Source organism: Toxotes jaculatrix, chromosome 1, assembly GCF_017976425.1.
Source record: "Toxotes jaculatrix isolate fToxJac2 chromosome 1, fToxJac2.pri, whole genome shotgun sequence".
In the NCBI taxonomy this organism is placed as follows: Eukaryota; Metazoa; Chordata; class Actinopteri; family Toxotidae; genus Toxotes; species Toxotes jaculatrix.
In genome coordinates, this window is record NC_054394.1 from 29966145 (window position 1) to 29993180 (window position 27036).

The 27036-nt window shown below is 33.4% G+C and overlaps 2 protein-coding genes across 9 annotated transcripts in view; one reads left to right on the plus strand and one right to left on the minus strand.

The window, feature by feature from the left end:
* Nucleotides 1-263: 263 nt before the first annotated feature.
* Nucleotides 264-8044, plus strand: LOC121178594 (myoblast determination protein 1 homolog). The gene is made up of 4 exons (XM_041032875.1): nucleotides 264-366; nucleotides 5833-6386; nucleotides 6977-7043; nucleotides 7399-8044. The coding sequence occupies exons 2-4, from the start codon at nucleotides 5853-5855 to the stop codon at nucleotides 7572-7574; spliced, it is 777 nt and encodes a 258-aa protein (XP_040888809.1). The 5' UTR covers nucleotides 264-366; nucleotides 5833-5852; the 3' UTR covers nucleotides 7575-8044.
* A 206-nt stretch (nucleotides 8045-8250) lies between these two features.
* Nucleotides 8251-27036, minus strand: part of LOC121178507 (troponin T, fast skeletal muscle isoforms-like) — a 37754-nt gene continuing 18968 nt past the window's right edge. For all 8 annotated transcript variants that reach the window (XM_041032867.1, XM_041032870.1, XM_041032868.1 and 5 more), the window contains 2 exons: nucleotides 8828-8868; nucleotides 8251-8543 (listed from right to left, as the gene is read on the minus strand). In XM_041032867.1, the coding sequence (XP_040888801.1) occupies nucleotides 8507-8543; nucleotides 8828-8868 (78 nt within the window). In that variant the 3' untranslated portion in view covers nucleotides 8251-8506. The remainder of the gene's footprint in view (nucleotides 8544-8827; nucleotides 8869-27036) is intronic.

A 27036-nucleotide genomic window follows, 5' to 3' on the forward strand; every position in this document is an offset into this window, starting at 1 on the left:
ATAAGGACTTGCATTGCATTTTCCAGCACATAGCAGCAGTATATAACAATAATTCCTAATAATTCTAATAATTAAAGCTTGACCTGGATTTTTGTGACACTGAATGGATGGCAGGATTAACCCATAAAAATGATAAATTCATACATTCATTCAGCCTCTTGTCCATTATAAACAGGTGAGCTTCTGTGGCAGCAGTAGGGACGTGTTTGCTGCAGGTCTGATGGTGCTGACTGAAACTCCTGCAGCACAATCCACCGACCTGCCTGTCTGTTCTGCCCATCAGCTGTGTTCCTGCCCCAGTCACCACCCGACCATCATCTGACAGCACACCTGTCTCTCATCTCTCATCAGACTGCTGGTTTAGAGGTGAATACCTGTCCACACTCTTCTGTGACTGAAATGCATGTTGGGAGTCATTTTTCCTTTTTTACATTCACAAGCTTCAATAATTGACTTTTTATCACAGAACCAGACTTGCCGACCCAGTTTTGGTCTTTTTCTACTGATGATTAAACCAGGAGACCTTTATGAACATCCAAATCCTGAGGCTCTCCAACTAACCACCTTACATTGTGTAGATAATGTTAGAAGATTAGTAATTTACAGTTAATTCTGTGCAACGTGACGACCACATTTCAAACCACAGGAGGTGAGGGGGCGAGGTACAGCATGGTTAACCAATCTGTGTGTGTGTGCATCCCAGCAGGCTGTTTACATCCATTAGAGCAGTTAGTCATGCCCATCACAGTGTGTCCAGAGGTCAACCACCTCACCACGCAAACAGGAAGTAGTAATTCACAGTTGGACAGTGGCAGCGTCACTCAGCCTGATCAGACAGAAGCTGTACACCTGTCGAACTCCAGCTCCAGCTCCTGCGTCACATCAGTACGACACACCGCAGCTGTCCGTAAAAACGTGGTCTCTGTCGGTTCGGTTACGTATAAAAGGTGAGTAGTCAGGAGAAGGTATGAGCTTTTGTCAGTGTGTCACTTAGAGCGCGGGCATGCAGCTGTTTCCTGGAGGCAGAACGCACCAGTGCAAATTTGATTCTTATCAAATTATCAAAAATAGAAAAGATCGGGTTTCTTCATTTTTGGCCACTAGTCTTTCATTGAAGACATTACTGGTGTTGCACCTGGTTATTCACCCAAAGACTGACACAGGGAGTTGTGTGAAAACTTCGGAAGAAAATTTAAAACCCTGCATACAAAAATAAAATTTAATTATTATTATAAAATGACTGGTCACTACCACATTGAGGACACAGAGGTTGTGTCTTTTGTGTTTTTATTTTTCTGAAGCACAGTTTGCATTTTATAACTTAATGTTTTACATAATATGTTTTTAAAGGCCACCACCAAGTTTTAGACAATTCTTCCAATTCTTAGGCCATGAATAATATAGTAATATATAAATGACTAAATACAATAATTCAACAAATTATTCTGGTAGTGTTAAAAAAAAAAAAGAGAACATTTTTAGAAAACAGATTTAGACCTCCATGTAAAGAAACATGGGACATGAAGCTGTTTTTAAATGAATGACATGATTTTTTACAAAGTAATATAATAGAACAGTTGAATGTATTAAACAGAAAAATATTTTCAAAAAATTTTCATGTCCCTTCCTAGTTTTCTAGAGCTGCTTGGACTTAAAGTCAGGCTTCGCTTTAAGAAACAAACTGGTTCCAACAAAGTGTCGTCTGATTACAAGACAAAAGTCATGGACAGGAGTCATAAAACAGGAGGGGCAGGGGTGTTTGATGTGTTTGTGTTTGGGGAGTCCCTCTGAGTCTGATCCATCTGGAATCCACATCCAGGTCCAACAGGCTGTCCCCCTGTCCTGCGCGTCCCAACGTGTCCGTTCACATCAGATTGAGGTTTCATGGTTTCCTCGTTTGAGCTTTGATGATGACGCCGATGACAGGTGACGGGACCCAAGATTTACTGTTTGTTTGTTTTCACTCGAAAGAAAAACAACAGCAGCAGTTAACAGAGACAGACTTTAACAAAACATCTGAGCTGAACTGAGTTAATGCTGCTGGTTAATCTGTTAAAATGACTGGAACAAAATCAGTCAAACCAGCGAATTATCAAATACAAACATCTAAATGATAAATGGATTTATCAAGAAAATAATTAAAAGAATAATTTTTTCAGCTGTTCGAATTAAGGTGGTAAAAACTATATGACTCACATCCAACACAACAGCAGAAGATGCTAACCCTCTACTACACACAGATTTTAACAGCCTAATAAAATATCCTTTCCTGGTACCTGACACTATAAACTGATTTGGCATCAGTCCCTGGTGGGATACCAAGGGTCCTTATGAAACTTGAAACATTTGCTGTAACAGACAGAAATGGGATTAAGAGCTTCAGCCAGACTCGAAAAGCAGAGAAAATCTGGATTGAGGGCAGACGATTTGATAACAGTCAGCTGGGAAATGACGGCGATGGTTCAGCAGGACACGATAAAGTCTCCAATTTGAATCCTATTGGTATGTTAGAGGGTTGGCTTTAGCTTAGCTAAAGGTCTTAAGGTCATCATCATAATCTCAGTGTGTTTAGATGTTTGTACCATTATTGTTTTTTCTTTTCAGTTCTATAGAAGCAGTTTGGGGAGGAGTGTGGAGGCGTATTGTTCTCATGCATCACACACTGAGTGATTAGGATTTTGAGGAATTAGGAAGTGTTGAGGCTGTCATTCAGCAGGTCTGAAAAAAAAAAAATTTCTCAACAAAGCATCATAAAAATACCAGCAAAGAATCACAGGAACAGGAGTGATTCACTTTGAGTGAATGTCCGACATTTTACAGCAGTAAACACTGGGATAAAAAAACAAAAAAACAAAAACTGTTTCTGTTGAAGGGGTATAATTATACTGTACACTCATCACATATAGATGTGAGGCATTAAAGAGCAAACCTCATTAAACAATAAGAAGCCTCATTCAAAATCCCACTGATGTGTAACTATGCTAGTAACTAACGGTCCAGCCTTGGAACAGAGCCTTTCTCAACAGACTTATGATTCATGTCTTGTGTTTAAGGATGGTAGTTTTTAATGTGTATACAGCCTATTCAGTATTTATGTTTTCTAGTGGCCTTTAACATCACACCATCAACACCATTTCCCATATGCCCTAAGAACTGAATGCTGTAAAAGTTAGAGATGACAACTAGAAAGTTGTTATTTCTGTGCAAACAAAGTAATTAGGCTACTGTTTAACTTTCTTAAAATCCTGAAAATCCTGTTTCCATTTCTTATAGCAACTGCTGTACTGGATTGAGGTTACGCAGTAAACTTCAGAAACATGCTTAATTTTTTTTGCAAGACTGATGAAACATGAATTACAGGAGCTTGTGGAACAAAGGCTAACCAGGATGTAAAGTAATATGACGTCAGCTCATTGTTAAAAAGCAACCTCAATGAAAAAAGTAACGCCTCCACACTGAGTCCAAACCACAGAATTAAAAAAAAAAAAAAAAAATTATTTCAGTCCAAGTAGGAAAAAAAAATCAAGCTCTGACTCATTCATTGGTATTTCTCTATTATCACTTTTGTTGTCCAAAGCAAATATGTAAAGTGTGTATGTGATAAAAAATAACATTTAAAATAAATAAATAAATATTAAAATGAAATATTAACAGTAAGGTCATGGACAAAATTAGTTTTTCAGCATCTGAAAATCCTTTTTCGGGGATGCCACGGAATAGTAGTTTGAACACTTTTGATGGTCACGGTTGTGACATTGCCACTAACATACTGTGAGTAAAACTGTATGTGGGATATTGTCTGTTTATCATGTGAACGTGATCTTTCACATCTGCATAAACAGCATTTAACTAATTCAAAATTACGCCAAGAGTGACACCTTAATTGCAGCATTTAACTCTGCTCTGCTATCAGGTTCATGTTCTTTTGGTTCTTTTGAATATGTCCCAAAGAACGGAGGGGGTGTGAGAGTCGGGGATGTTCCAAAATAAGAAGGGCACTTGTCTTGGATTTCACGAGCTGCTAAATTTAACGCAGTGCCTTCCCATTAAGCTGTGAGGAGTCTGCGATCTGAGCTGTTCTGTCCCACACCACGGCGTTATACCTCTGAAGCTGTGAAATTTCTCACATTTACAAAACAACAAATAAACAGAAAATATGTTAAATAAAAAAAGTCCTGTTAAAGATGGTGTTCAATCTTAAATGAGCATCAAAATGTACGTGAAACTTAGGTTAACCACAATTTGGACTGATAGAAGTCGACATATTCTCTGGCTTTTAATACTAAACTAAACAACACAAAATCTCAAACATATGGAAAGCAATGGCTCTATCTTTTTTTTTTAACAATGCTGCTATGAAATTATTTAAAATCTTCATCAAATAACAATATAATTACTGTCACACTTATTCATGTAAATTTCCTGAAGTTTTTTTTGGGGTGGGGGTTCTTTAGTTAAATTTAAATTATGAGTTTGGTCAGACTGTCATCAAACTAAATGTAAAGAAAACAGAGAGACCAGTCTGTAAAAGAGACACATTATATTCAGCAACTTCATATAAGAAGACTGAGATTTCAGTGGTTCATCAACACCTACAACAGAAAAAAAAAAACAGATGACCACTTCAAACAAACCTTAACACTAATGACAATCAGTCTGGGAGTTGAGTTCATTTCACCTGTTTGGACAAATTGTCTTAAACTGTTGTCCAGTGATGACCCTAAAACCCTAAACCCAGTCCACTTCAGATCGGGGACCTGACGACTTTGTGACATTATGACCCCCTCAGCAGGACAGCAGACTCAGCACTCAGTAGCTGGAGGGATTTTATTTTCTCAAAGAACCAAAAGTGAAGTAAAAGTGCCCTTATGTAAACTTACACTTGTGTGAATAATTAACAGAACTGTTCAAAAGTCTCTGATGGTTTTATTGATGGATTTTTAATTAGAGGTAACAATTAAAAATGCTGAGCACCAGAAAATCAGATAGTGTCATTGTTAAACTGCCTTAAACCATGAAATATATCTAAATATATCTCCTCAGAGCACATATTTGTGTCTCCTTTAATGTTATCATATTTAATTACCAGGTGAAAATGTGACATGAATTTAACAAGGGTTTATAAAAACGACCTGAAAATTGTACTGAAATATTCACCCATAGCTTTTTTGATGGCTTTGGTTTGACTGTTTAATTAATGAAACTATGATAGAACTGCATCACAAAATGTGCAAGAGTTTTAATGTTTTGTTTTTTTCCTAAAATCTCAACCCTTGATTTTATTTCTTTATTTTAATTCAATTCTTATTTCTATCTTATATATTTGTATTAGAATCACTCAATGCAGAATATTTATTTAAAAGTAAAGAGTCAAATATCAGACTGAAGTGAAGGATTTGTGAAGATGGACTAAATTGCTTTTTTATTGCTTCCTTTTTGTTGCTGAGTTTCACCTCCATGACCCCACCACACCCTACACACACACACACACACACACCCCACACTCACACACCTCTCAGCCCATTGGTCAGTGACACCACAGCCCCGCCTACACACTGACTCCTTTAAAAAGACAAACCAAAGCCAAGGGAGCTGAAGTTACACAGACTGACCCTTTAAAAACACTCACTGCTCAGTAGACTGTTTATACCTTTTCTAGATTTTTGAATCAGGTCAGCTGACTTTGACGGGAGACTCCTTTCTTTTCCCTTCTCTTTTAATAATTTTATTGTCTTTTTAGTTCAACAAACACATTTTGGAGACACTTTTTTTTCTGTTTTCAGCCGACAGAGGGATTTTTTTTCCTCCTTGTCGTCCTCTTGTCTCTCTCAGGGAATCCTCTGCAGAGTCCCATGGATCTGTCCGACCTTCCCTTCCCTCTGTCCTCAGCCGATGACCTCTACGATGACCCCTGCTTCAGCACCAGTGACATGAACTTTTTCGATGACCTGGACGCTCGGCTGATGCACGCTGGCCTGCTGAAGCCAGAAGACCATCTTCACCACCATCAGCACCACCACATCCCCAAGGATGAGCATGTGAGGGCTCCAGGGGGCCTCCACCAGGCAGGGCACTGCCTGCTGTGGGCCTGCAAGGCCTGCAAGAGAAAGACAACACATGCAGACAGAAGAAAAGCAGCAACGATGAGAGAACGGCGTCGGCTTAGTAAAGTGAACGACGCCTTTGAGACCCTGAAACGCTGCACAGCCTCCAATCCGAACCAGCGGCTGCCAAAAGTGGAGATCCTACGCAACGCAATCAGCTACATTGAGTCCCTTCAGGCGCTGCTGAGGGCTGGCCGGGATGACGGCTTCTACCCGCCGCTGGAACACTACAGCGGGGACTCGGACGTCTCCAGCCCCTGCTCCAACTGCTCTGATGGCATGGTGAGTCCAAGAACAGCTGAGTTCATGTGCTGCCTCATGAAATGTAAAGAATGTGTCCGGGGTATTTATTTCTGGCCACAGTGGTTAATTTTGATGAATGGAATCTTCAAAATGCAAATTTGAAATGTCGGTTTTAAATGTTTAAAATAGATTTGCTGTGCATTTATTATAGTTTGTAAAGAATTTGGAAATAAATGCAGCATCAGATCCAAACATGTAGCAGATATTTGTTTCAGATGCAAAGCTCAAAATCTGTTTTATTTTGTGTATAATTTTTTAAAATGCGTTTTTTAAATACCTTTGTTCTGCTTAGTTTGGTTTCAAAAATCAGCAGCAGATTTGAGAAGATCAACACTTACACATCTCTGATTGTATTTACTTTTGATAATAACGTGATAAAATGTAAAATGAAGATGAGAATTAATGTATATTAAAGATTACCGTACATGTTTTCTGGATGTTAAAATCACAGCCCTAAGGAGCAAACTCTGCAGGACAGTTATTGATCAAGCAGTGTGTGAGCTCATTGTTTCTGCCAACTGATCGCTAATGTTTGGTTTGAGGACTAATCAATCGATCTGTGCTTCCAGATGGATTTCATCTCTCCGTGTTCAACCAGAAGTGAAAACAGTGACAGTTCCAGCCAAACACCACACGGTAGGTTTCACAATGACTTTTCCACTCCCGTCTCTCCTTCTACTCTGTGCTTTTGTGGTTCATTATAAGTTGTTTCCCATCGTCTTCGTCTTCTGTTTAAATATGACTCATTTCTGATTGCGTGTAAATTTGTCTGCTTTCTCTTTTAATATCAGTAGCGTTTTAAATATGACCAGTGCATCACCAGACGTTATTACATTCTTATACTATATATGACCAACATGTCATATAATTTACCTTTCATTTAACCAGTTTCACTCTTATTATGATAAGTCTGTACTTAATTATGACCATTTCCTCCTCCAGTATGACCTTTATTTTGACACTGTTGTTTAATGTTTCCTGTTTCTTACAGATTGCAGCAGAACTAAACCGTCCCTGATTTCCAGTTTGGACTGTTTGTCCAGCATCGTAGAGCGGATCAGCACAGACCCGGCTGTGGCCCCACCAGGAGATAGCGTGGTCCCCCGGGGCCCCGGGTCACCTGATAACAGCCCTTCTGTCTCTAGTCCCTCTGCTGAGCCGCTATGAGTCACTCTGAACCTGAGGGAGCCGAGGACTCAAATTCCACAGAAAGACAAACTCATTCCCTCCATTTTTGTGGAGGAAAGTTCAGGAGGCCTAATGAAAAAACGCTTAACTGTTCCTTCCACAGTTGGAGTTCACACTTTTTTTTACAGGATCTCTCTAAATTTTATTACAGTTTCTCTTTTTGTTTGCGTGAAAAATGAACTGAAGGCTGCTATGTGTTGGATGAAGCTCAGCAGAAAAAAAAAATACACAAATGTACATACACTAGTAGGGGGAGCAGATTATTTCTGTTACAGACATAATGACCAAGGACCATTTTGTACATCTGTAGATAAGAGTTGCCTGTTCATATAATGCACACACACACACTCACATACAGACACAAGAGATACTGGGATTGTTGTGTCATATGTTTCTGTATATTATTTATGAGTGAAAGGCATTTTAATAAAGAAATATTTAAATTCTGACTTCCTCTCCTGAGTATAAATTTTCTATGGCTTTCTTTAATTCTTTAATACAGCCTGTATTATAAATCTACATTAACTGAAAAGCTTTCTTTTAAGCAGTTTGGGACCTTTGACCTCTTCTTCTGTCCCTACAAAGGAGATGATCTGTTATAGAACTAATCAGTTATGTCGATCAGATATTTATGGATATAAACTTGGACGTGCAGTCTGGGGGATGAATAACTAGCATTTTATTGTCTGAACCGTCACATCTTCATTTATTTATTTTTTACACAAACAATCTGATGACATTTTTAACATTTCTTAGTTGGAGCTGAATTTGTCCAGGAAATCTTTTCACAGGCGGTAAGACGTTCACTTGTTGCCGTAGTTCCGGAGCTGCGGGTGTTGTCGGGATATGAGCCGCTGCTGTAGCCGAAGGAAGGCACCTCCTGTCCGTCCTGACCGGCAGCGAGGAGCCGCTCACTTCCTGCGGCGCGAGGCGGCTCCTTTCTTGCTGCTGCAAAGCGCAAAAAAGCGCAAAAACACAGTGAGATGTGTGCAGTGACTATTTAAATATTACAACACAATATCTACACATCCAGAGCAGAACTATTAATAATACTGAATGCCATCTGTGGAGCTACAGCGTCCTCCAGTGTTCGGTCACAATAATCCAACCCATGGAATTACAGACACCAATTAATAAAATCGATGCGTGATTTTAGCATGTAAACTGAGACACCAGCTGTTTCCAGATGCCTCTGTGAATGTTGTGGTTGATGCTTCTGAGTGGCCACTTACTGTTTCTGCAGCTCGTCGATGCGGTTTCTGAGGGAGATGACCTGAAAGACAGACAGATGTGACTGATGGATACAAGTACGTCTCACCTGCTGACGCACAGCAAGTCGAGTTTAAAACTGCGACGTGTGCGACACTTTGCGCCACTTAAAAAAAAATCAGTCAACGTAAAACACTGCCGATTTCGGACCAAAATGTTATTGCTGTTTTTTTTTCCTTTTAATCATGTAAAAAGTCAGTGTAGTAAGGCCTAAAATTGCCATAAAAATGTCATAGTATAGTTAGGCCTAAAATTGCCATACAAACGTTATAGTATAGTTAGGCTTCAAAATTGTCATACAAAAACGTCATAGTATAGTAAGGCGTCAAAATCGGACAAAAAAAGTCAACATTTTTTTCTACCTCAAAATGTCACAAAAAACGTCATAGTATAGTATGGTGTTTTTTTTCGGCCAAAAAAAGTCAAAATTTTTTTCGACCTCAAAATGTCATAAAAAACGTCACAGTATAGTAAGGCGTCAAAATCGGACAAAAAAAGTCCAAAAAATTTTCGACCTCAAAATGTCATAAAAAACGTCGTAGTATAGTAAGGCGTTTTTTTCGGGCAAAAAAAGTCAAAAAATTTTTCGACCTCAAAATGTCATAAAAAACGTCATAGTATAGTAAGGCGTCAAAATCGGACAAAAAAAGTCAAAAAATTTTTCGACCTCAAAATGTCGTAAAAAACGTCATAATATAGTAAGGCGTTTTTTTCGGCCAAAAAAAGTCAAAATTTTTTTCGACCTCAAAATGTCATAAAAAACGTCATAGTATAGTATGGCGTTTTTTTCTGCCAAAAAAAGTCAAAATTTTTTTCGACCTCAAAATGTCATAAAAAACGTCAAAGTATAGTAAGGCGTCAAAATCGGACAAAAAAAGTCAAAAAAATTTTCGACCTCAAAATGTCGTAAAAAACCTCATAGTATAGTAAGGCATTTTTTTCGGGCAAAATGAGTCCAAAAATTTTTCGACCTCAAAATGTCGTAAAAAACGTCATAGTATAGTATGGCATTTTTTTCGGCCAAAAAAAGTCTAATTTTTTTTCGACCTCAAAATGTCATAAAAAACGTCATAGTATAGTATGGCGTTTTTTTCGACCTCAAAATGTCATAAAAAACGTCATAGTATAGTATGGCGTTTTTTTCGGCTAAAAAAAGTCAAATTTTGTTTCGACCTCAAAATGTCATAAAAAACGTCATAGTATAGTATGCCATTTTTTCGGCCAAAAAACGTCATAGTATAGTAAGGCGTCAAAATCGGACAAAAAAAGTCAAGAAATTTTTCGACCTCAAAATGTCGTAAAAAACGTAATAGTATAGTAAGGCGTTTTTTTCGACCTCAAAATGTCATAAAAAACGTCATAGTATAGTAAGGCGTCAAAATCGGACAAAAAAAGTCAAAACCTTTTTCGACCTCAAAATGTCAGAAAAAACGTCATAGTATAGTAAGGCGTTTTTTTCGGCCAAAAAAAGTCAAAAAATTTTTCGACCTCAAAATGTCATAAAAAACGTCATAGTATAGTAAGGCGTTTTTTCGGCCAAAAAAAGTCAAAACATTTTTCGACCTCAAAATGTCGTAAAAAACGTCATAGTATAGTATGGCGTTTTTTTTGGCCAAAAAAAGTCAAAAAATTTTTCGACCTCAAAATGTCATAAAAAACGTCATAGTATAGTAAGGCGTCAAAATGGGACAAAAAAAGTCAAAAAAATTTTCGACCTCAAAATGTCGTAAAAAACGTCATAGTATAGTAAGGCGTTTTTTTTCGAGCAAAAAAAGTCAAAAAATTTTTCCACCTCAAAATGTCATAGTATAGTATGGCGTTTTTTTCGGCCAAAAAAAGTCAAAAAAATTTTCGACCTCAAAATGTCATAAAAAACGTCATAGTATAGTAAGGCGTTTTTTTCGGCCAAAAAAAGTCAAAATTTATTTCGACCTCAAAATGTCGTAAAAAACGTCATAGTATAGTAAGGCGTCAAAATCGGACAAAAAAAGTCCAAAAATTTTTCGACCTCAAAATGTCGTAAAAAACGTCATAGTATAGTAAGGCGTTTTTTTCGGGCAAAAAAAGTCAAAATTTTTTTCGAACTCAAAATGTCAAAAACGTCACAGTATAGTAAGGCGTCAAAATCGGACAAAAAAAGTCAAAAAATTTTTCGACCTCAAAATGTCGTAAAAAACGTCATAGTATAGTAAGGCGTCAAAATCGGACAAAAAAAAGTCAAAACCTTTTTCGACCTCAAAATGTCATAAAAAACGTCATAGTATAGTATGGCGTTTCTTTCGTCCAAAAAAAGTCCAAAAATTTTTCGACCTCAAAATGTCATAAAAAACGTCATAGTATAGTAAGGCGTTTTTTCCGGGCAAAAAAAGTCAAAAAAATTTTCGACCTCAAAATGTCGTAAAAAACGTCATAGTATAGTAAGGCGTTTTTTCGGCCAAAAAAAGTCAAAAAATTTTTCGACCTCAAAATGTCATAAAAAACGTCATAGTATAGTAAGGCGTCAAAATCGGACAAAAAAAGTCAAAAAATTTTTCGACCTCAAAATGTCGTAAAAAACGTCATAGTATAGTAAGGCGTTTTTTTCGGGCAAAAAAAGTCAAAAAAATTTTTCGACCTCAAAATGTCGTAAAAAACGTCATAGTATAGTAAGGCGTTTTTTTCGGCCAAAAAAAGTCAAAATCTTTTTCGACCTCAAAATGTCGTAAAAAACGTCATAGTATAGTAAGGCGTCAAAATCGGACAAAAAAAGTCAAAATTTTTTTCGACCTCAAAATGTCATAAAAAATGTCATAGTATAGTAAGGCGTCAAAATCGGACAAAAACAGTCAAAAAATTTTTCGACCTCAAAATGTCGTAAAAAACGTCATAGTATAGTATGGCGTTTTTTTCGGCCAAAAAAAGTCAAAAAATGTTTCGACCTCAAAATGTCATAAAAAACGTCATAGTATAGTAAGGCGTTTTTTTCGGCCAAAAAAAGTCAAAAACATTTTCGACCTCAAAATGTCATAAAAAACGTCATAGTATAGTAAGGCCTTTTTTCCGGAAAAAAAAAGTCAAAATTTATTTCGACCTCAAAATGTCGTAAAAAACATCATAGTATAGTAAGGCGTTTTTTTCGGACAAAAAAAGTCAAAATTTATTTCGACCTCAAAATGTCGTAAAAAAACGTCATAGTATAGTAAGGCGTTTTTTTCGGCCAAAAAAAGTCAAAAAATTTTTCGACCTCAAAATGTCATAAAAAACGTCATAGTATAGTAAGGCGTCAAAATCGGACAAAAAAAGTCAAAATTTTTTTCGACCTCAAAATGTCGTAAAAAAACGTCATAGTATAGTATGGCGTTTTTTTCGGCCAAAAAAAGTCAAAATTTTTTTAGACCTATAAATGTCATAAAAAAACGTCATAGTATAGTATGGCGTTTTTTTCGGCCAAAAAAAGTCAAGTTTTTTTCGACATCAAAATGTCATAAAAAACGTCATAGTATAGTAAGGCGTTTTTTCGGCCAAAAAAAGTCAAAAAATTTTTCGACCTCAAAATGTCATAAAAAACGTCATAGTATAGTAAGGCGTTTTTTTCGGACAAAAAAAGTCAAACTTTATTTCGACCTCAAAATGTCGTAAAAAACGTCATAGTATAGTATGGCGTTTCTTTCGGCCAAAAAAAGTCCAAAAATTTTTCGACCTCAAAATGTCGTAAAAAACGTCATAGTATAGTATGGCGTTTTTTTTGGCCAAAAAAAGTCCAAAAATTTTTCGACCTCAAAATGTCATAAAAAACGTCATAGTATAGTAAGGCGTTTTTTTCGGCCAAAAAAAGTCCAAAAATTTTTCGACCTCAAAATGTCATAAAAAACGTCATAGTATAGTAAGGCGTTTTTTTTCGGCCAAAAAAAGTCCAAAAATTTTTCGACCTCAAAATGTCATAAAAAACGTCATAGTATAGTAAGGCGTCAAAATGGGACAAAAAAAGTCAAAAAAAATTTCGACCTCAAAATGTCGTAAAAAACGTCATAGTATAGTAAGGCGTCAAAATCGGACAAAAAAAGTCAAAATTTTTTTCGACCTCAAAATGTCATAAAAAATGTCATAGTATAGTAAGGCGTCAAAATCGGACAAAAACAGTCAAAAAAATTTTCGACCTCAAAATGTCGTAAAAAACGTCATAGTATAGTATGGCGTTTTTTTCGGCCAAAAAAAGTCAAAAAAATTTTCGACCTCAAAATGTCATAAAAAACGTCATAGTATAGTAAGGCGTCAAAATCGGACAAAAAAAGTCAAAAAAATTTTCGACCTCAAAATGTCGTAAAAAACGTCATAGTATAGTAAGGCGTTTTTTTCGGGCAAAAAAAGTCTAAATGTTTTTTGACTTCAAAATTTCATAAAAAACGTCATAGTGTAGTAAGGCGTCAAAATCGGACAAAAAAAGTCCAAAAATTTTTCGACCTCAAAATGTCGTAAAAAACGTCATAGTATAGTATGGTGTTTTTTTCGGCCAAAAAAAGTCAAAATTTTTTTCGACCTCAAAATGTCATAAAAAACGTCATAGTATAGTATGGCGTTTTTTTTGGCCAAAAAAAGTCCAAAAATTTTTCGACCTCAAAATGTCATAAAAAACGTCATAGTATAGTAAGGCGTTTTTTTCGGCCAAAAAAAGTCCAAAAATTTTTCGACCTCAAAATGTCATAAAAAACGTCATAGTATAGTAAGGCGTTTTTTTTCGGCCAAAAAAAGTCCAAAAATTTTTCGACCTCAAAATGTCATAAAAAACGTCATAGTATAGTAAGGCGTCAAAATGGGACAAAAAAAGTCAAAAAAAATTTCGACCTCAAAATGTCGTAAAAAACGTCATAGTATAGTAAGGCGTCAAAATCGGACAAAAAAAGTCAAAATTTTTTTCGACCTCAAAATGTCATAAAAAATGTCATAGTATAGTAAGGCGTCAAAATCGGACAAAAACAGTCAAAAAAATTTTCGACCTCAAAATGTCGTAAAAAACGTCATAGTATAGTATGGCGTTTTTTTCGGCCAAAAAAAGTCAAAAAAATTTTCGACCTCAAAATGTCATAAAAAACGTCATAGTATAGTAAGGCGTCAAAATCGGACAAAAAAAGTCAAAAAAATTTTCGACCTCAAAATGTCGTAAAAAACGTCATAGTATAGTAAGGCGTTTTTTTCGGGCAAAAAAAGTCTAAATGTTTTTTGACTTCAAAATTTCATAAAAAACGTCATAGTGTAGTAAGGCGTCAAAATCGGACAAAAAAAGTCCAAAAATTTTTCGACCTCAAAATGTCGTAAAAAACGTCATAGCATAGTAAGGCGTTTTTTTCGGCCAAAAAAAGTCAAAAAATTTTTCGACCTCAAAATGTCGTAAAAAACGTCATAGTATAGTAAGGCGTTTTTTTCGGCCAAAAAAAGTCAAAAATTTTTTCGACCTCAAAATGTCATAAAAAACGTCATAGTATAGTAAGGCGTCAAAATCGGACAAAAACAGTCAAAAAATTTTTCGACCTCAAAATGTCGTAAAAAACGTCATAGTATAGTAAGGCGTTTTTTTCGGCCAAAAAAAGTCAAATTTTTTTTCGACCTCAAAATGTCATAAAAAACGTCATAGTAGAGTAAGGCGTCAAAATCGGACAAAAAAAGTCAAAAAATTTTTTCGACCTCAAAATGTCATAAAAAACGTCATAGTATAGTAAGACGTCAAAATCGGACAAAAAAAGTCAAAAAAATTTTCGACCTCAAAATGTCATAAAAAACGTCATAGTATAGTATGGCGTTTTTTTCGGCCAAAAAAAGTCAAAAAATTTTTTAGACCTCAAAATGTCATAAAAGACGTCATAGTATAGTAAGGCGTCAAAATCGGACAAAAAAAGTCAAAAAATTTTTCGACCTCAAAATGTCATAAAAAACGTCATAGTATAGTATGGCGTTTTTTTCGGACAAAAAAAGTCAAAAAATTTTTCGACCTCAAAATGTCATAAAAAACGTCATAGTATAGTAAGGCGTTTTTTTCGGACAAAAAAAGTCAAAATTTATTTTGACCTCAAAATGTCGTAAAAAACGTCATAGTATAGTAAGGCGTTTTTTTCGGCCAAAAAAAGTCAAAATTTATTTCGACCTCAAAATGTCATAAAAAACGTAATAGTATAGTAAGGCGTCAAAATCGGACAAAAAAAGTCAAAAAATTTTTCGACCTCAAAATGTCATAAAAAACGTCATAGTATAGTAAGGCGTTTTTTTCGGCCAAAAAAAGTCAAAATTTTTTTCGACCTCAAAATGTCATAAAAAACGTCATAGTATAGTATGGTGTTTTTTTCGGCCAAAAAAAGTCAAAATTTTTTTAGACCTCAAAATGTCATAAAAAACGTCATAGTATAGTAAGGCGTCAAAATCGGACAAAAAAAGTCAAAAAATTTTTCGACCTCAAAATGTCATAAAAAACGTCATAGTATAGTAAGGCGTTTTTTCGGCCAAAAAAAGTCAAAATTTATTTCGACCTCAAAATGTCATAAAAAACGTCATAGTATAGTAAGGCGTCAAAATCGGACAAAAAAAGTCAAAAAATTTTTCGACCTCAAAATGTCATAAAAAACGTCATAGTATAGTATGGCGTTTTTTTCGGCCAAAAAAAGTCAAAAAATTTTTCGACCTCAAAATGTCATAAAAAACGTCATAGTATAGTAAGGCGTTTTTTTCGGACAAAAAAAGTCAAAATTTATTTCGACCTCAAAATATCATAAAAAACGTCATAGTATAGTAAGGCGTTTTTTTCGGCCAAAAAAAGTCAAAAAATTTTTCGACCTCAAAATGTCATAAAAAACGTCATAGTATAGTAAGGTGTTTTTTTTCGGCCAAAAAAAGTCCAAAAATTTTTCGACCTCAAAATGTCGTAAAAAACGTCATAGTATAGTAAGGCCTTTTTTTCGGACAAAAAAAGTCAAAATTTATTTCGACCTCAAAATGTCGTAAAAAACGTCATAGTATAGTAAGGCGTTTTTTTCGGACAAAAAAAGTCAAAAAATTTTTCGACCTCAAAATGTCATAAAAAACGTCATAGTATAGTAAGGCGTTTTTTTCGGACAAAAAAAGTCAAAATTTTTTTCGACCTCAAAATGTCATAAAAAACGTCATAGTATAGTATGGTGTTTTTTTCGGCCAAAAAAAGTCAAAATTTTTTTCGACCTCAAAATGTCATAAAAAACGTCATAGTATAGTAAGGCGTCAAAATCGGACAAAAAAAGTCAAAAAATTTTTCGACCTCAAAATGTCATAAAAAACGTCATAGTATAGTAAGGCGTTTTTTTCGGACAAAAAAAGTCAAAATTTATTTCGACCTCAAAATGTCGTAAAAAACGTCATAGTATAGTAAGGCGTTTTTTTCGGCCAAAAAAAGTCAAAATTTATTTCGACCTCAAAATGTCATAAAAAACGTCATAGTATAGTAAGGCGTTTTTTTCGGCCAAAAAAAGTCAAAAAATTTTTCGACCTCAAAATGTCATAAAAAACATCATAGTATAGTAAGGCGTTTTTTTTCGGCCAAAAAAAGTCAAAATTTTTTTCGACCTCAAAATGTCATAAAAAACGTCATAGTATAGTAAGGCGTCAAAATCGGACAAAAAAAGTCAAAATTTTTTTTCGACCTCAAAATGTCATAAAAGACGTCATAGTATAGTAAGGCGTTAAAATCGGACAAAAAAAGTCAAAATTTTTTTAGACCTCAAAATGTCATAAAAAACGTCATAGTATAGTAAGGCGTCAAAATCGGACAAAAAAAGTCAAAAAATTTTTCGACCTCAAAATGTCATAAAAAACGTCATAGTATAGTAAGGCGTTTTTTTCGGCCAAAAAAAGTCAAAAAATTTTTCGACCTCAAAATGTCATAAAAAACGTCATAGTATAGTAAGGCGTTTTTTTCGGCCAAAAAAAGTCAAAATTTTTTTCGACCTCAAAATGTCATAAAAAACGTCATAGTATAGTATGGTGTTTTTTTCGGCCAAAAAAAGTCAAAATTTTTTTAGACCTCAAAATGTCATAAAAAACGTCATAGTATAGTAAGGCGTCAAAATCGGACAAAAAAAGTCAAAAAATTTTTCGACCTCAAAATGTCATAAAAAACGTCATAGTATAGTAAGGCGTCAAAATCGGACAAAAAAAGTCAAAATTTTTTTAGACCTCAAAATGTCATAAAAAACGTCATAGTATAGTAAGGCGTTTTTTTTGGGCAAAATGAGTCCAAAATTTATTTCGACCTCAAAATGTCATAAAAAATGTCATAGTATAGTAAGGCGTCAAAATCGGACAAAAACAGTCAAAAAAAATTTCGACCTCAAAATGTCGTAAAAAACGTCATAGTATAGTAAGGCGTTTTTTTCGGCCAAAAAAAGTCAAAAAAATTTTCGACCTCAAAATGTCATAAAAAACGTCATAGTATAGTAAGGCGTCAAAATCGGACAAAAAAAAGTCAAAAAAATTTTCGACCTCAAAATGTCGTAAAAAACGTCATAGTATAGTAAGGCGTTTTTTTCGGCCAAAAAAAGTCAAAAAAATTTTCGACCTCAAAATGTCATAAAAAACGTCATAGTATAGTAAGGCGTCAAAATCGGACAAAAAAAGTCAAAAAAATTTTCGACCTCAAAATGTCGTAAAAAACGTCATAGTATAGTAAGGCGTTTTTTTCGGGCAAAAAAAGTCAAAATTATTTTAGACCTCAAAATGTCATAAAAAACGTCATAGTATAGTATGGCGTTTTTTTCGGCCAAAAAAAGTCAAAATTTATTTCGACCTCAAAATGTCGTAAAAAACGTCATAGTATAGTAAGGCGTGTTTTTCGGACAAAAAAAGTCAAAATTTATTTCGACCTCAAAATGTCGTAAAAAACGTCATAGTATAGTATGGCGTTTTTTTCGGCCAAAAAAAGTCAAAATTTATTTCGACCTCAAAATGTCGTAAAAAACGTCATAGTATAGTAAGGCGTTTTTTCGGCCAAAAAAAGTCAAAATTTATTTCGACCTCAAAATGTCATAAAAAACGTCATAGTATAGTAAGGCTTCAAAATCGGACAAAAAAAAGTCAAAACCTTTTTTGACCTCAAAATGTCATAAAAAACGTCATAGTATAGTAAGGCGTCAAAATCGGACAAAAAAAGTCAAAATTTTTTTAGACCTCAAAGTGTCATAAAAAACGTCATAGTATAGTAAGGCGTTTTTTTCGGGCAAAATGAGTCCAAAAATTTTTCGACCTCAAAATGTCATAAAAAATGTCATAGTATAGTAAGGCGTCAAAATCGGACAAAAACAGTCAAAAAAAATTTCGACCTCAAAATGTCGTAAAAAACGTCATAGTATAGTAAGGCGTTTTTTTCGGCCAAAAAAAGTCAAAATTTTTTTCTACCTTAAAATGTCATAAAAAACGTCATAGTATAGTAAGGCGTTTTTTCGGCCAAACAAAGTCAAAAAATTTTTTTCAACCTCAAAATGTCATAAAAAACGTCATAGTATAGTAAGGCGTCAAAATCGGACAAAAAAGGTCAAAAAAATTTTCGACCTCAAAATGTCGTAAAAAACGTCATAGTATAGTAAGGCGTTTTTTTCGGCCAAAAAAAGTCAAAAAAATTTTCGACCTCAAAATGTCGTAAAAAACGTCATAGTATAGTAAGGCGTTTTTTTCGGCCAAAAAAAGTCAAAAAAATTTTCGACCTCAAAATGTCATAAAAAACGTCATAGTATAGTAAGGCGTCAAAATCGGACAAAAAAAGTCAAAAAAATTTTCGACCTCAAAATGTCGTAAAAAACGTCATAGTATAGTAAGGCGTTTTTTTTGGGCAAAAAAAGTCAAAATTATTTTAGACCTCAAAATGTCATAAAAAACGTCATAGTATAGTATGGCGTTTTTTTCGGCCAAAAAAAGTCAAAATTTATTTCGACCTCAAAATGTCGTAAAAAACGTCATAGTATAGTAAGGCGTCAAAAGTGAACCAAAAAAGGCAAAAGTTTTTTCGACCTCAAAATGTCATAAAAAACGTCATAGTATAGTAAGGCATTTTTTCGGACAAAAAAAGTCAAAATTTATTTCGACCTCAAAATGTCATAAAAAACGTCATAGTATAGTATGGCGTTTTTTTCGGCCAAAAAAAGTCCAAAAATTTTTCGACCTCAAAATGTCATAAAAAACGTCATAGTATAGTATGGCGTTTTTTTCGGCCAAAAAAAGTCAAATTTTTTTAGACCTCAAAATGTCATAAAAAACGTCATAGTATAGTAAGGCGTTTTTTTCGGACAAAAAAAGTCAAAATTTATTTCGACCTCAAAATGTCATAAAAAACGTCATAGTATAGTAAGGCGTTTTTTTCGGCCAAAAAAAGTCAAAATTTTTTTCGACCTCAAAATGTCATAAAAAACGTCATAGTATAGTAAGGCGTCAAAATCGGACAAAAACAGTCAAAAAAATTTTCAACCTCAAAATGTCGTAAAAAACGTCATAGTATAGTAAGGCGTTTTTTTCGGACAAAAAAAGTCCAAATTTATTTCGACCTCAAAATGTCATAAAAAACGTCATAGTATAGTAAGGCGTCAAAATCGGACAAAAAAAGTCAAAAAATTTTTCGACCTCAAAATGTCATAAAAAACGTCATAGTATAGTAAGGCGTTTTTTCGGCCAAAAAAAGTCAAAATTTATTTCGACCTCAAAATGTCATAAAAAACGTCATAGTATAGTAAGGCGTCAAAATCGGACAAAAAAAGTCAAAAAATTTTTCGACCTCAAAATGTCATAAAAAACGTCATAGTATAGTATGGCGTTTTTTTCGGCCAAAAAAAGTCAAAAAAATTTTCGACCTCAAAATGTCATAAAAAACGTCATAGTATAGTAAGGCGTTTTTTTCGGACAAAAAAAGTCAAAATTTATTTCGACCTCAAAATGTCGTAAAAAACGTCATAGTATAGTAAGGCGTTTTTTTCGGCCAAAAAAAGTCAAAATTTATTTCGACCTCAAAATGTCATAAAAAACGTCATAGTATAGTATGGCGTTTTTTTCGGCCAAAAAAAGTCAAAAAATTTTTCGACCTCAAAATGTCATAAAAAACGTCATAGTATAGTAAGGCGTTTTTTTCGGACAAAAAAAGTCAAAATTTATTTCGACCTCAAAATGTCGTAAAAAACGTCATAGTATAGTAAGGCGTTTTTTTCGGCCAAAAAAAGTCAAAATTTATTTCGACCTCAAAATATCATAAAAAACGTCATAGTATAGTAAGGCGTTTTTTTCGGCCAAAAAAAGTCAAAAAATTTTTCGACCTCAAAATGTCATAAAAAACGTCATAGTATAGTAAGGTGTTTTTTTTCGGCCAAAAAAAGTCAAAAAATTTTTCGACCTCAAAATGTCGTAAAAAACGTCATAGTATAGTAAGGCATTTTTTTCGGACAAAAAAAGTCAAAATTTATTTCGACCTCAAAATGTCGTAAAAAACGTCATAGTATAGTAAGGCGTTTTTTTCGGACAAAAAAAGTCAAAAAATTTTTCGACCTCAAAATGTCATAAAAAACGTCATAGTATAGTAAGGCGTTTTTTTCGGCCAAAAAAAGTCAAAATTTTTTTCGACCTCAAAATGTCATAAAAAACGTCATAGTATAGTATGGTGTTTTTTTCGGCCAAAAAAAGTCAAAATTTTTTTCGACCTCAAAATGTCATAAAAAACGTCATAGTATAGTAAGGCGTCAAAATCGGACAAAAAAAGTCAAAAAATTTTTCGACCTCAAAATGTCATAAAAAACGTCATAGTATAGTAAGGCGTTTTTTTCGGACAAAAAAAGTCAAAATTTATTTCGACCTCAAAATGTCGTAAAAAACGTCATAGTATAGTAAGGCGTTTTTTTCGGCCAAAAAAAGTCAAAATTTATTTCGACCTCAAAATGTCATAAAAAACGTCATAGTATAGTAAGGCGTTTTTTTCGGCCAAAAAAAGTCAAAAAATTTTTCGACCTCAAAATGTCATAAAAAACATCATAGTATAGTAAGGCGTTTTTTTTCGGCCAAAAAAAGTCAAAAATTTTTTCGACCTCAAAATGTCATAAAAAACGTCATAGTATAGTAAGGCGTCAAAATCGGACAAAAAAAGTCAAAATTTTTTTTCGACCTCAAAATGTCATAAAAGACGTCATAGTATAGTAAGGCGTTAAAATCGGACAAAAAAAGTCAAAATTTATTTCGACCTCAAAATGTCATAAAAAACGTCATAGTATAGTAAGGCGTCAAAATCGGACAAAAAAAGTCAAAAAATTTTTCGACCTCAAAATGTCATAAAAAACGTCATAGTATAGTAAGGCGTTTTTTTCGGCCAAAAAAAGTCAAAAAATTTTTCGACCTCAAAATGTCATAAAAAACGTCATAGTATAGTATGGTGTTTTTTTCGGCCAAAAAAAGTCAAAATTTTTTTAGACCTCAAAATGTCATAAAAAACGTCATAGTATAGTAAGGCGTCAAAATCGGACAAAAAAAGTCAAAAAATTTTTCGACCTCAAAATGTCATAAAAAACGTCATAGTATAGTAAGGCGTCAAAATCGGACAAAAAAAGTCAAAATTTTTTTAGACCTCAAAATGTCATAAAAAACGTCATAGTATAGTAAGGCGTTTTTTTTGGGCAAAATGAGTCCAAAAATTTTTCGACCTCAAAATGTCATAAAAAACGTCATAGTATAGTAAGGCGTTTTTTTCGGCCAAAAAAAGTCAAAATTTTTTTCGACCTCAAAATGTCATAAAAAACGTCATAGTATAGTATGGTGTTTTTTTCGGCCAAAAAAAGTCAAAATTTTTTTCGACCTCAAAATGTCATAAAAAACGTCATAGTATAGTAAGGCGTCAAAATCGGACAAAAAAAGTCAAAAAATTTTTCGACCTCAAAATGTCATAAAAAACGTCATAGTATAGTAAGGCGTTTTTTTCGGACAAAAAAAGTCAAAATTTATTTCGACCTCAAAATGTCGTAAAAAACGTCATAGTATAGTAAGGCGTTTTTTTCGGCCAAAAAAAGTCAAAATTTATTTCGACCTCAAAATGTCATAAAAAACGTCATAGTATAGTAAGGCGTTTTTTTCGGCCAAAAAAAGTCAAAAAATTTTTCGACCTCAAAATGTCATAAAAAACATCATAGTATAGTAAGGCGTTTTTTTTCGGCCAAAAAAAGTCAAAATTTTTTTCGACCTCAAAATGTCATAAAAAACGTCATAGTATAGTAAGGCGTCAAAATCGGACAAAAAAAGTCAAAATTTTTTTTCGACCTCAAAATGTCATAAAAGACGTCATAGTATAGTAAGGCGTTAAAATCGGACAAAAAAAGTCAAAATTTATTTCGACCTCAAAATGTCATAAAAAACGTCATAGTATAGTAAGGCGTCAAAATCGGACAAAAAAAGTCAAAAAATTTTTCGACCTCAAAATGTCATAAAAAACGTCATAGTATAGTAAGGCGTTTTTTTCGGCCAAAAAAAGTCAAAAAATTTTTCGACCTCAAAATGTCATAAAAAACGTCATAGTATAGTATGGTGTTTTTTTCGGCCAAAAAAAGTCAAAATTTTTTTAGACCTCAAAATGTCATAAAAAACGTCATAGTATAGTAAGGCGTCAAAATCGGACAAAAAAAGTCAAAAAATTTTTCGACCTCAAAATGTCATAAAAAACGTCATAGTATAGTAAGGCGTCAAAATCGGACAAAAAAAGTCAAAATTTTTTTAGACCTCAAAATGTCATAAAAAACGTCATAGTATAGTAAGGCGTTTTTTTTGGGCAAAATGAGTCCAAAAATTTTTCGACCTCAAAATGTCATAAAAAATGTCATAGTATAGTAAGGCGTCAAAATCGGACAAAAACAGTCAAAAAAAATTTCGACCTCAAAATGTCGTAAAAAACGTCATAGTATAGTAAGGCGTTTTTTTCGGCCAAAAAAAGTCAAAAAAATTTTCGACCTCAAAATGTCATAAAAAACGTCATAGTATAGTAAGGCGTCAAAATCGGACAAAAAAAAGTCAAAAAAATTTTCGACCTCAAAATGTCGTAAAAAACGTCATAGTATAGTAAGGCGTTTTTTTCGGCCAAAAAAAGTCAAAAAAATTTTCGACCTCAAAATGTCATAAAAAACGTCATAGTATAGTAAGGCGTCAAAATCGGACAAAAAAAGTCAAAAAAATTTTCGACCTCAAAATGTCGTAAAAAACGTCATAGTATAGTAAGGCGTTTTTTTCGGGCAAAAAGAGTCAAAATTATTTTAGACCTCAAAATGTCATAAAAAACGTCATAGTATAGTATGGCGTTTTTTTCGGCCAAAAAAAGTCAAAATTTATTTCGACCTCAAAATGTCGTAAAAAACGTCATAGTATAGTAAGGCGTGTTTTTCGGACAAAAAAAGTCAAAATTTATTTCGACCTCAAAATGTCGTAAAAAACGTCATAGTATAGTATGGCGTTTTTTTCGGCCAAAAAAAGTCAAAATTTATTTCGACCTCAAAATGTCGTAAAAAACGTCATAGTATAGTAAGGCGTTTTTTCGGCCAAAAAAAGTCAAAATTTATTTCGACCTCAAAATGTCATAAAAAACGTCATAGTATAGTAAGGCTTCAAAATCGGACAAAAAAAAGTCAAAACCTTTTTTGACCTCAAAATGTCATAAAAAACGTCATAGTATAGTAAGGCGTCAAAATCGGAAAAAAAAAGTCAAAATTTTTTTAGACCTCAAAGTGTCATAAAAAACGTCATAGTATAGTAAGGCGTTAAAATCGGCCAAAAAAAGTCAAAAAATTTATTGACCTCAAAATGTCATAAAAAACGTCATAGTATAGTAAGGCGTCAAAATCGGACAAAAACAGTCAAAAAAAATTTCGACCTCAAAATGTCGTAAAAAACGTCATAGTATAGTAAGGCGTTTTTTTCGGCCAAAAAAAGTCAAAATTTTTTTCTACCTTAAAATGTCATAAAAAACGTCATAGTATAGTAAGGCGTTTTTTCGGCCAAACAAAGTCAAAAAATTTTTTTCAACCTCAAAATGTCATAAAAAACGTCATAGTATAGTAAGGCGTCAAAATCGGACAAAAACAGTCAAAAAAAATTTCGACCTCAAAATGTCGTAAAAAACGTCATAGTATAGTAAGGCGTTTTTTTCGGCCAAAAAAAGTCAAAATTTTTTTCTACCTTAAAATGTCATAAAAAACGTCATAGTATAGTAAGGCGTTTTTTCGGCCAAACAAAGTCAAAAAATTTTTTTCAACCTCAAAATGTCATAAAAAACGTCATAGTATAGTAAGGCGTCAAAATCGGACAAAAAAGGTCAAAAAAATTTTCGACCTCAAAATGTCGTAAAAAACGTCATAGTATAGTAAGGCGTTTTTTTCGGCCAAAAAAAGTCAAAAAAATTTTCGACCTCAAAATGTCGTAAAAAACGTCATAGTATAGTAAGGCGTTTTTTTCGGCCAAAAAAAGTCAAAAAAATTTTCGACCTCAAAATGTCATAAAAAACGTCATAGTATAGTAAGGCGTCAAAATCGGACAAAAAAAGTCAAAAAAATTTTCGACCTCAAAATGTCGTAAAAAACGTCATAGTATAGTAAGGCGTTTTTTTTGGGCAAAAAAAGTCAAAATTATTTTAGACCTCAAAATGTCATAAAAAACGTCATAGTATAGTATGGCGTTTTTTTCGGCCAAAAAAAGTCAAAATTTATTTCGACCTCAAAATGTCGTAAAAAACGTCATAGTATAGTAAGGCGTCAAAAGTGAACCAAAAAAGGCAAAAGTTTTTTCGACCTCAAAATGTCATAAAAAACGTCATAGTATAGTAAGGCATTTTTTCGGACAAAAAAAGTCAAAATTTATTTCGACCTCAAAATGTCATAAAAAACGTCATAGTATAGTATGGCGTTTTTTTCGGCCAAAAAAAGTCCAAAAATTTTTCGACCTCAAAATGTCATAAAAACGTCATAGTATAGTATGGCGTTTTTTTCGGCCAAAAAAAGTCAAATTTTTTTAGACCTCAAAATGTCATAAAAAACGTCATAGTATAGTAAGGCGTTTTTTTCGGACAAAAAAAGTCAAAATTTATTTCGACCTCAAAATGTCATAAAAAACGTCATAGTATAGTAAGGCGTTTTTTTCGGCCAAAAAAAGTCAAAATTTTTTTCGACCTCAAAATGTCATAAAAAACGTCATAGTATAGTAAGGCGTCAAAATCGGACAAAAACAGTCAAAAAAATTTTCAACCTCAAAATGTCGTAAAAAACGTCATAGTATAGTAAGGCGTTTTTTTCGGACAAAAAAAGTCCAAATTTATTTCGACCTCAAAATGTCATAAAAAACGTCATAGTATAGTAAGGCGTCAAAATCGGACAAAAAAAGTCAAAAAATTTTTCGACCTCAAAATGTCATAAAAACGTCATAGTATAGTATGGCGTTTTTTTCGGCCAAAAAAAGTCAAATTTTTTTAGACCTCAAAATGTCATAAAAAACGTCATAGTATAGTAAGGCGTTTTTTTCGGACAAAAAAAGTCAAAATTTATTTCGACCTCAAAATGTGGTAAAAAACGTCATAGTATAGTAAGGCGTTTTTTTCGGACAAAAAAAGTCAAAATTTTTTTCGACCTCAAAATGTCATAAACGTCATAGTATAGTAAGGCGTCAAAATCGGACAAAAAAAGTCAAAAAATTTTTCGACCTCAAAATGTCATAAAAAACGTCATAGTATAGTAAGGTGTTTTTTTCGGCCAAAAAAAGTCAAAAAATTTTTCGACCTCAAAATGTCATAAACGTCATAGTATAGTAAAGCGTTTTTTTCGGCTAAAAAAAGTCAAAATTTTTTTCGACCTCAAAATGTCATAAAAAAATGTCATAGTATAGTATGGCGTTTTTTTCGGACAAAAAAAGTCAAAATTTTTTTAGACCTCAAAATGTCATAAACGTCATAGTATAGTAAGGCGTTTTTTTCGGCCAAAAAAAGTCAAAATTTTTTTCGACCTCAAAATGTCGTAAAAAACGTCATAGTATAGTATGGTGTTTTTTTCGGCCAAAAAAAGTCAAAATTTTTTTAGACCTCAAAATGTCATAAACGTCATAGTATAGTAAGGCGTCAAAATCGGACAAAAAAAGTCAAAAAATTTTTCGACCTCAAAATGTCATAAAAAACGTCATAGTATAGTAAGGTGTTTTTTTCGGCCAAAAAAAGTCAAAAAATTTTTCGACCTCAAAATGTCATAAACGTCATAGTATAGTAAAGCGTTTTTTTCGGCTAAAAAAAGTCAAAATTTTTTTCGACCTCAAAATGTCATAAAAAAATGTCATAGTATACTATGGCGTTTTTTTCGGACAAAAAAAGTCAAAATTTTTTTCGACCTCAAAATGTCATAAACGTCATAGTATAGTAAGGCGTTTTTTTCGGCCAAAAAAAGTCAAAATTTTTTTCGACCTCAAAATGTCGTAAAAAACGTCATAGTATAGTATGGTGTTTTTTTCGGCCAAAAAAAGTCAAAATTTTTTTCGACCTCAAAATGTCATAAAAAACGTCATAGTATAGTAAGGCGTCAAAATCGGACAAAAAACGTCAAAAACTTTTTCGACCTCAAAATGTCATAAAAAACGTCATAGTATAGTAAGGCATTTTTTCGGACAAAAAAAGTCAAAATTTATTTCGACCTCAAAATGTCATAAAAAACGTCATAGTATAGTATGGCGTTTTTTTCGGCCAAAAAAAGTCCAAAAATTTTTCGACCTCAAAATGTCATAAAAACGTCATAGTATAGTATGGCGTTTTTTTCGGCCAAAAAAAGTCAAATTTTTTTAGACCTCAAAATGTCATAAAAAACGTCATAGTATAGTAAGGCGTTTTTTTCGGACAAAAAAAGTCAAAATTTATTTCGACCTCAAAATGTCATAAAAAACGTCATAGTATAGTAAGGCGTTTTTTTCGGCCAAAAAAAGTCAAAATTTTTTTCGACCTCAAAATGTCATAAAAAACGTCATAGTATAGTAAGGCGTCAAAATCGGACAAAAACAGTCAAAAAAATTTTCAACCTCAAAATGTCGTAAAAAACGTCATAGTATAGTAAGGCGTTTTTTTCGGCCAAAAAAAGTCAACATTTTTTTCGACCTTAAAATGTCATAAAAAACGTCATAGTATAGTAAGGCGTTTTTTTCGGACAAAAAAAGTCCA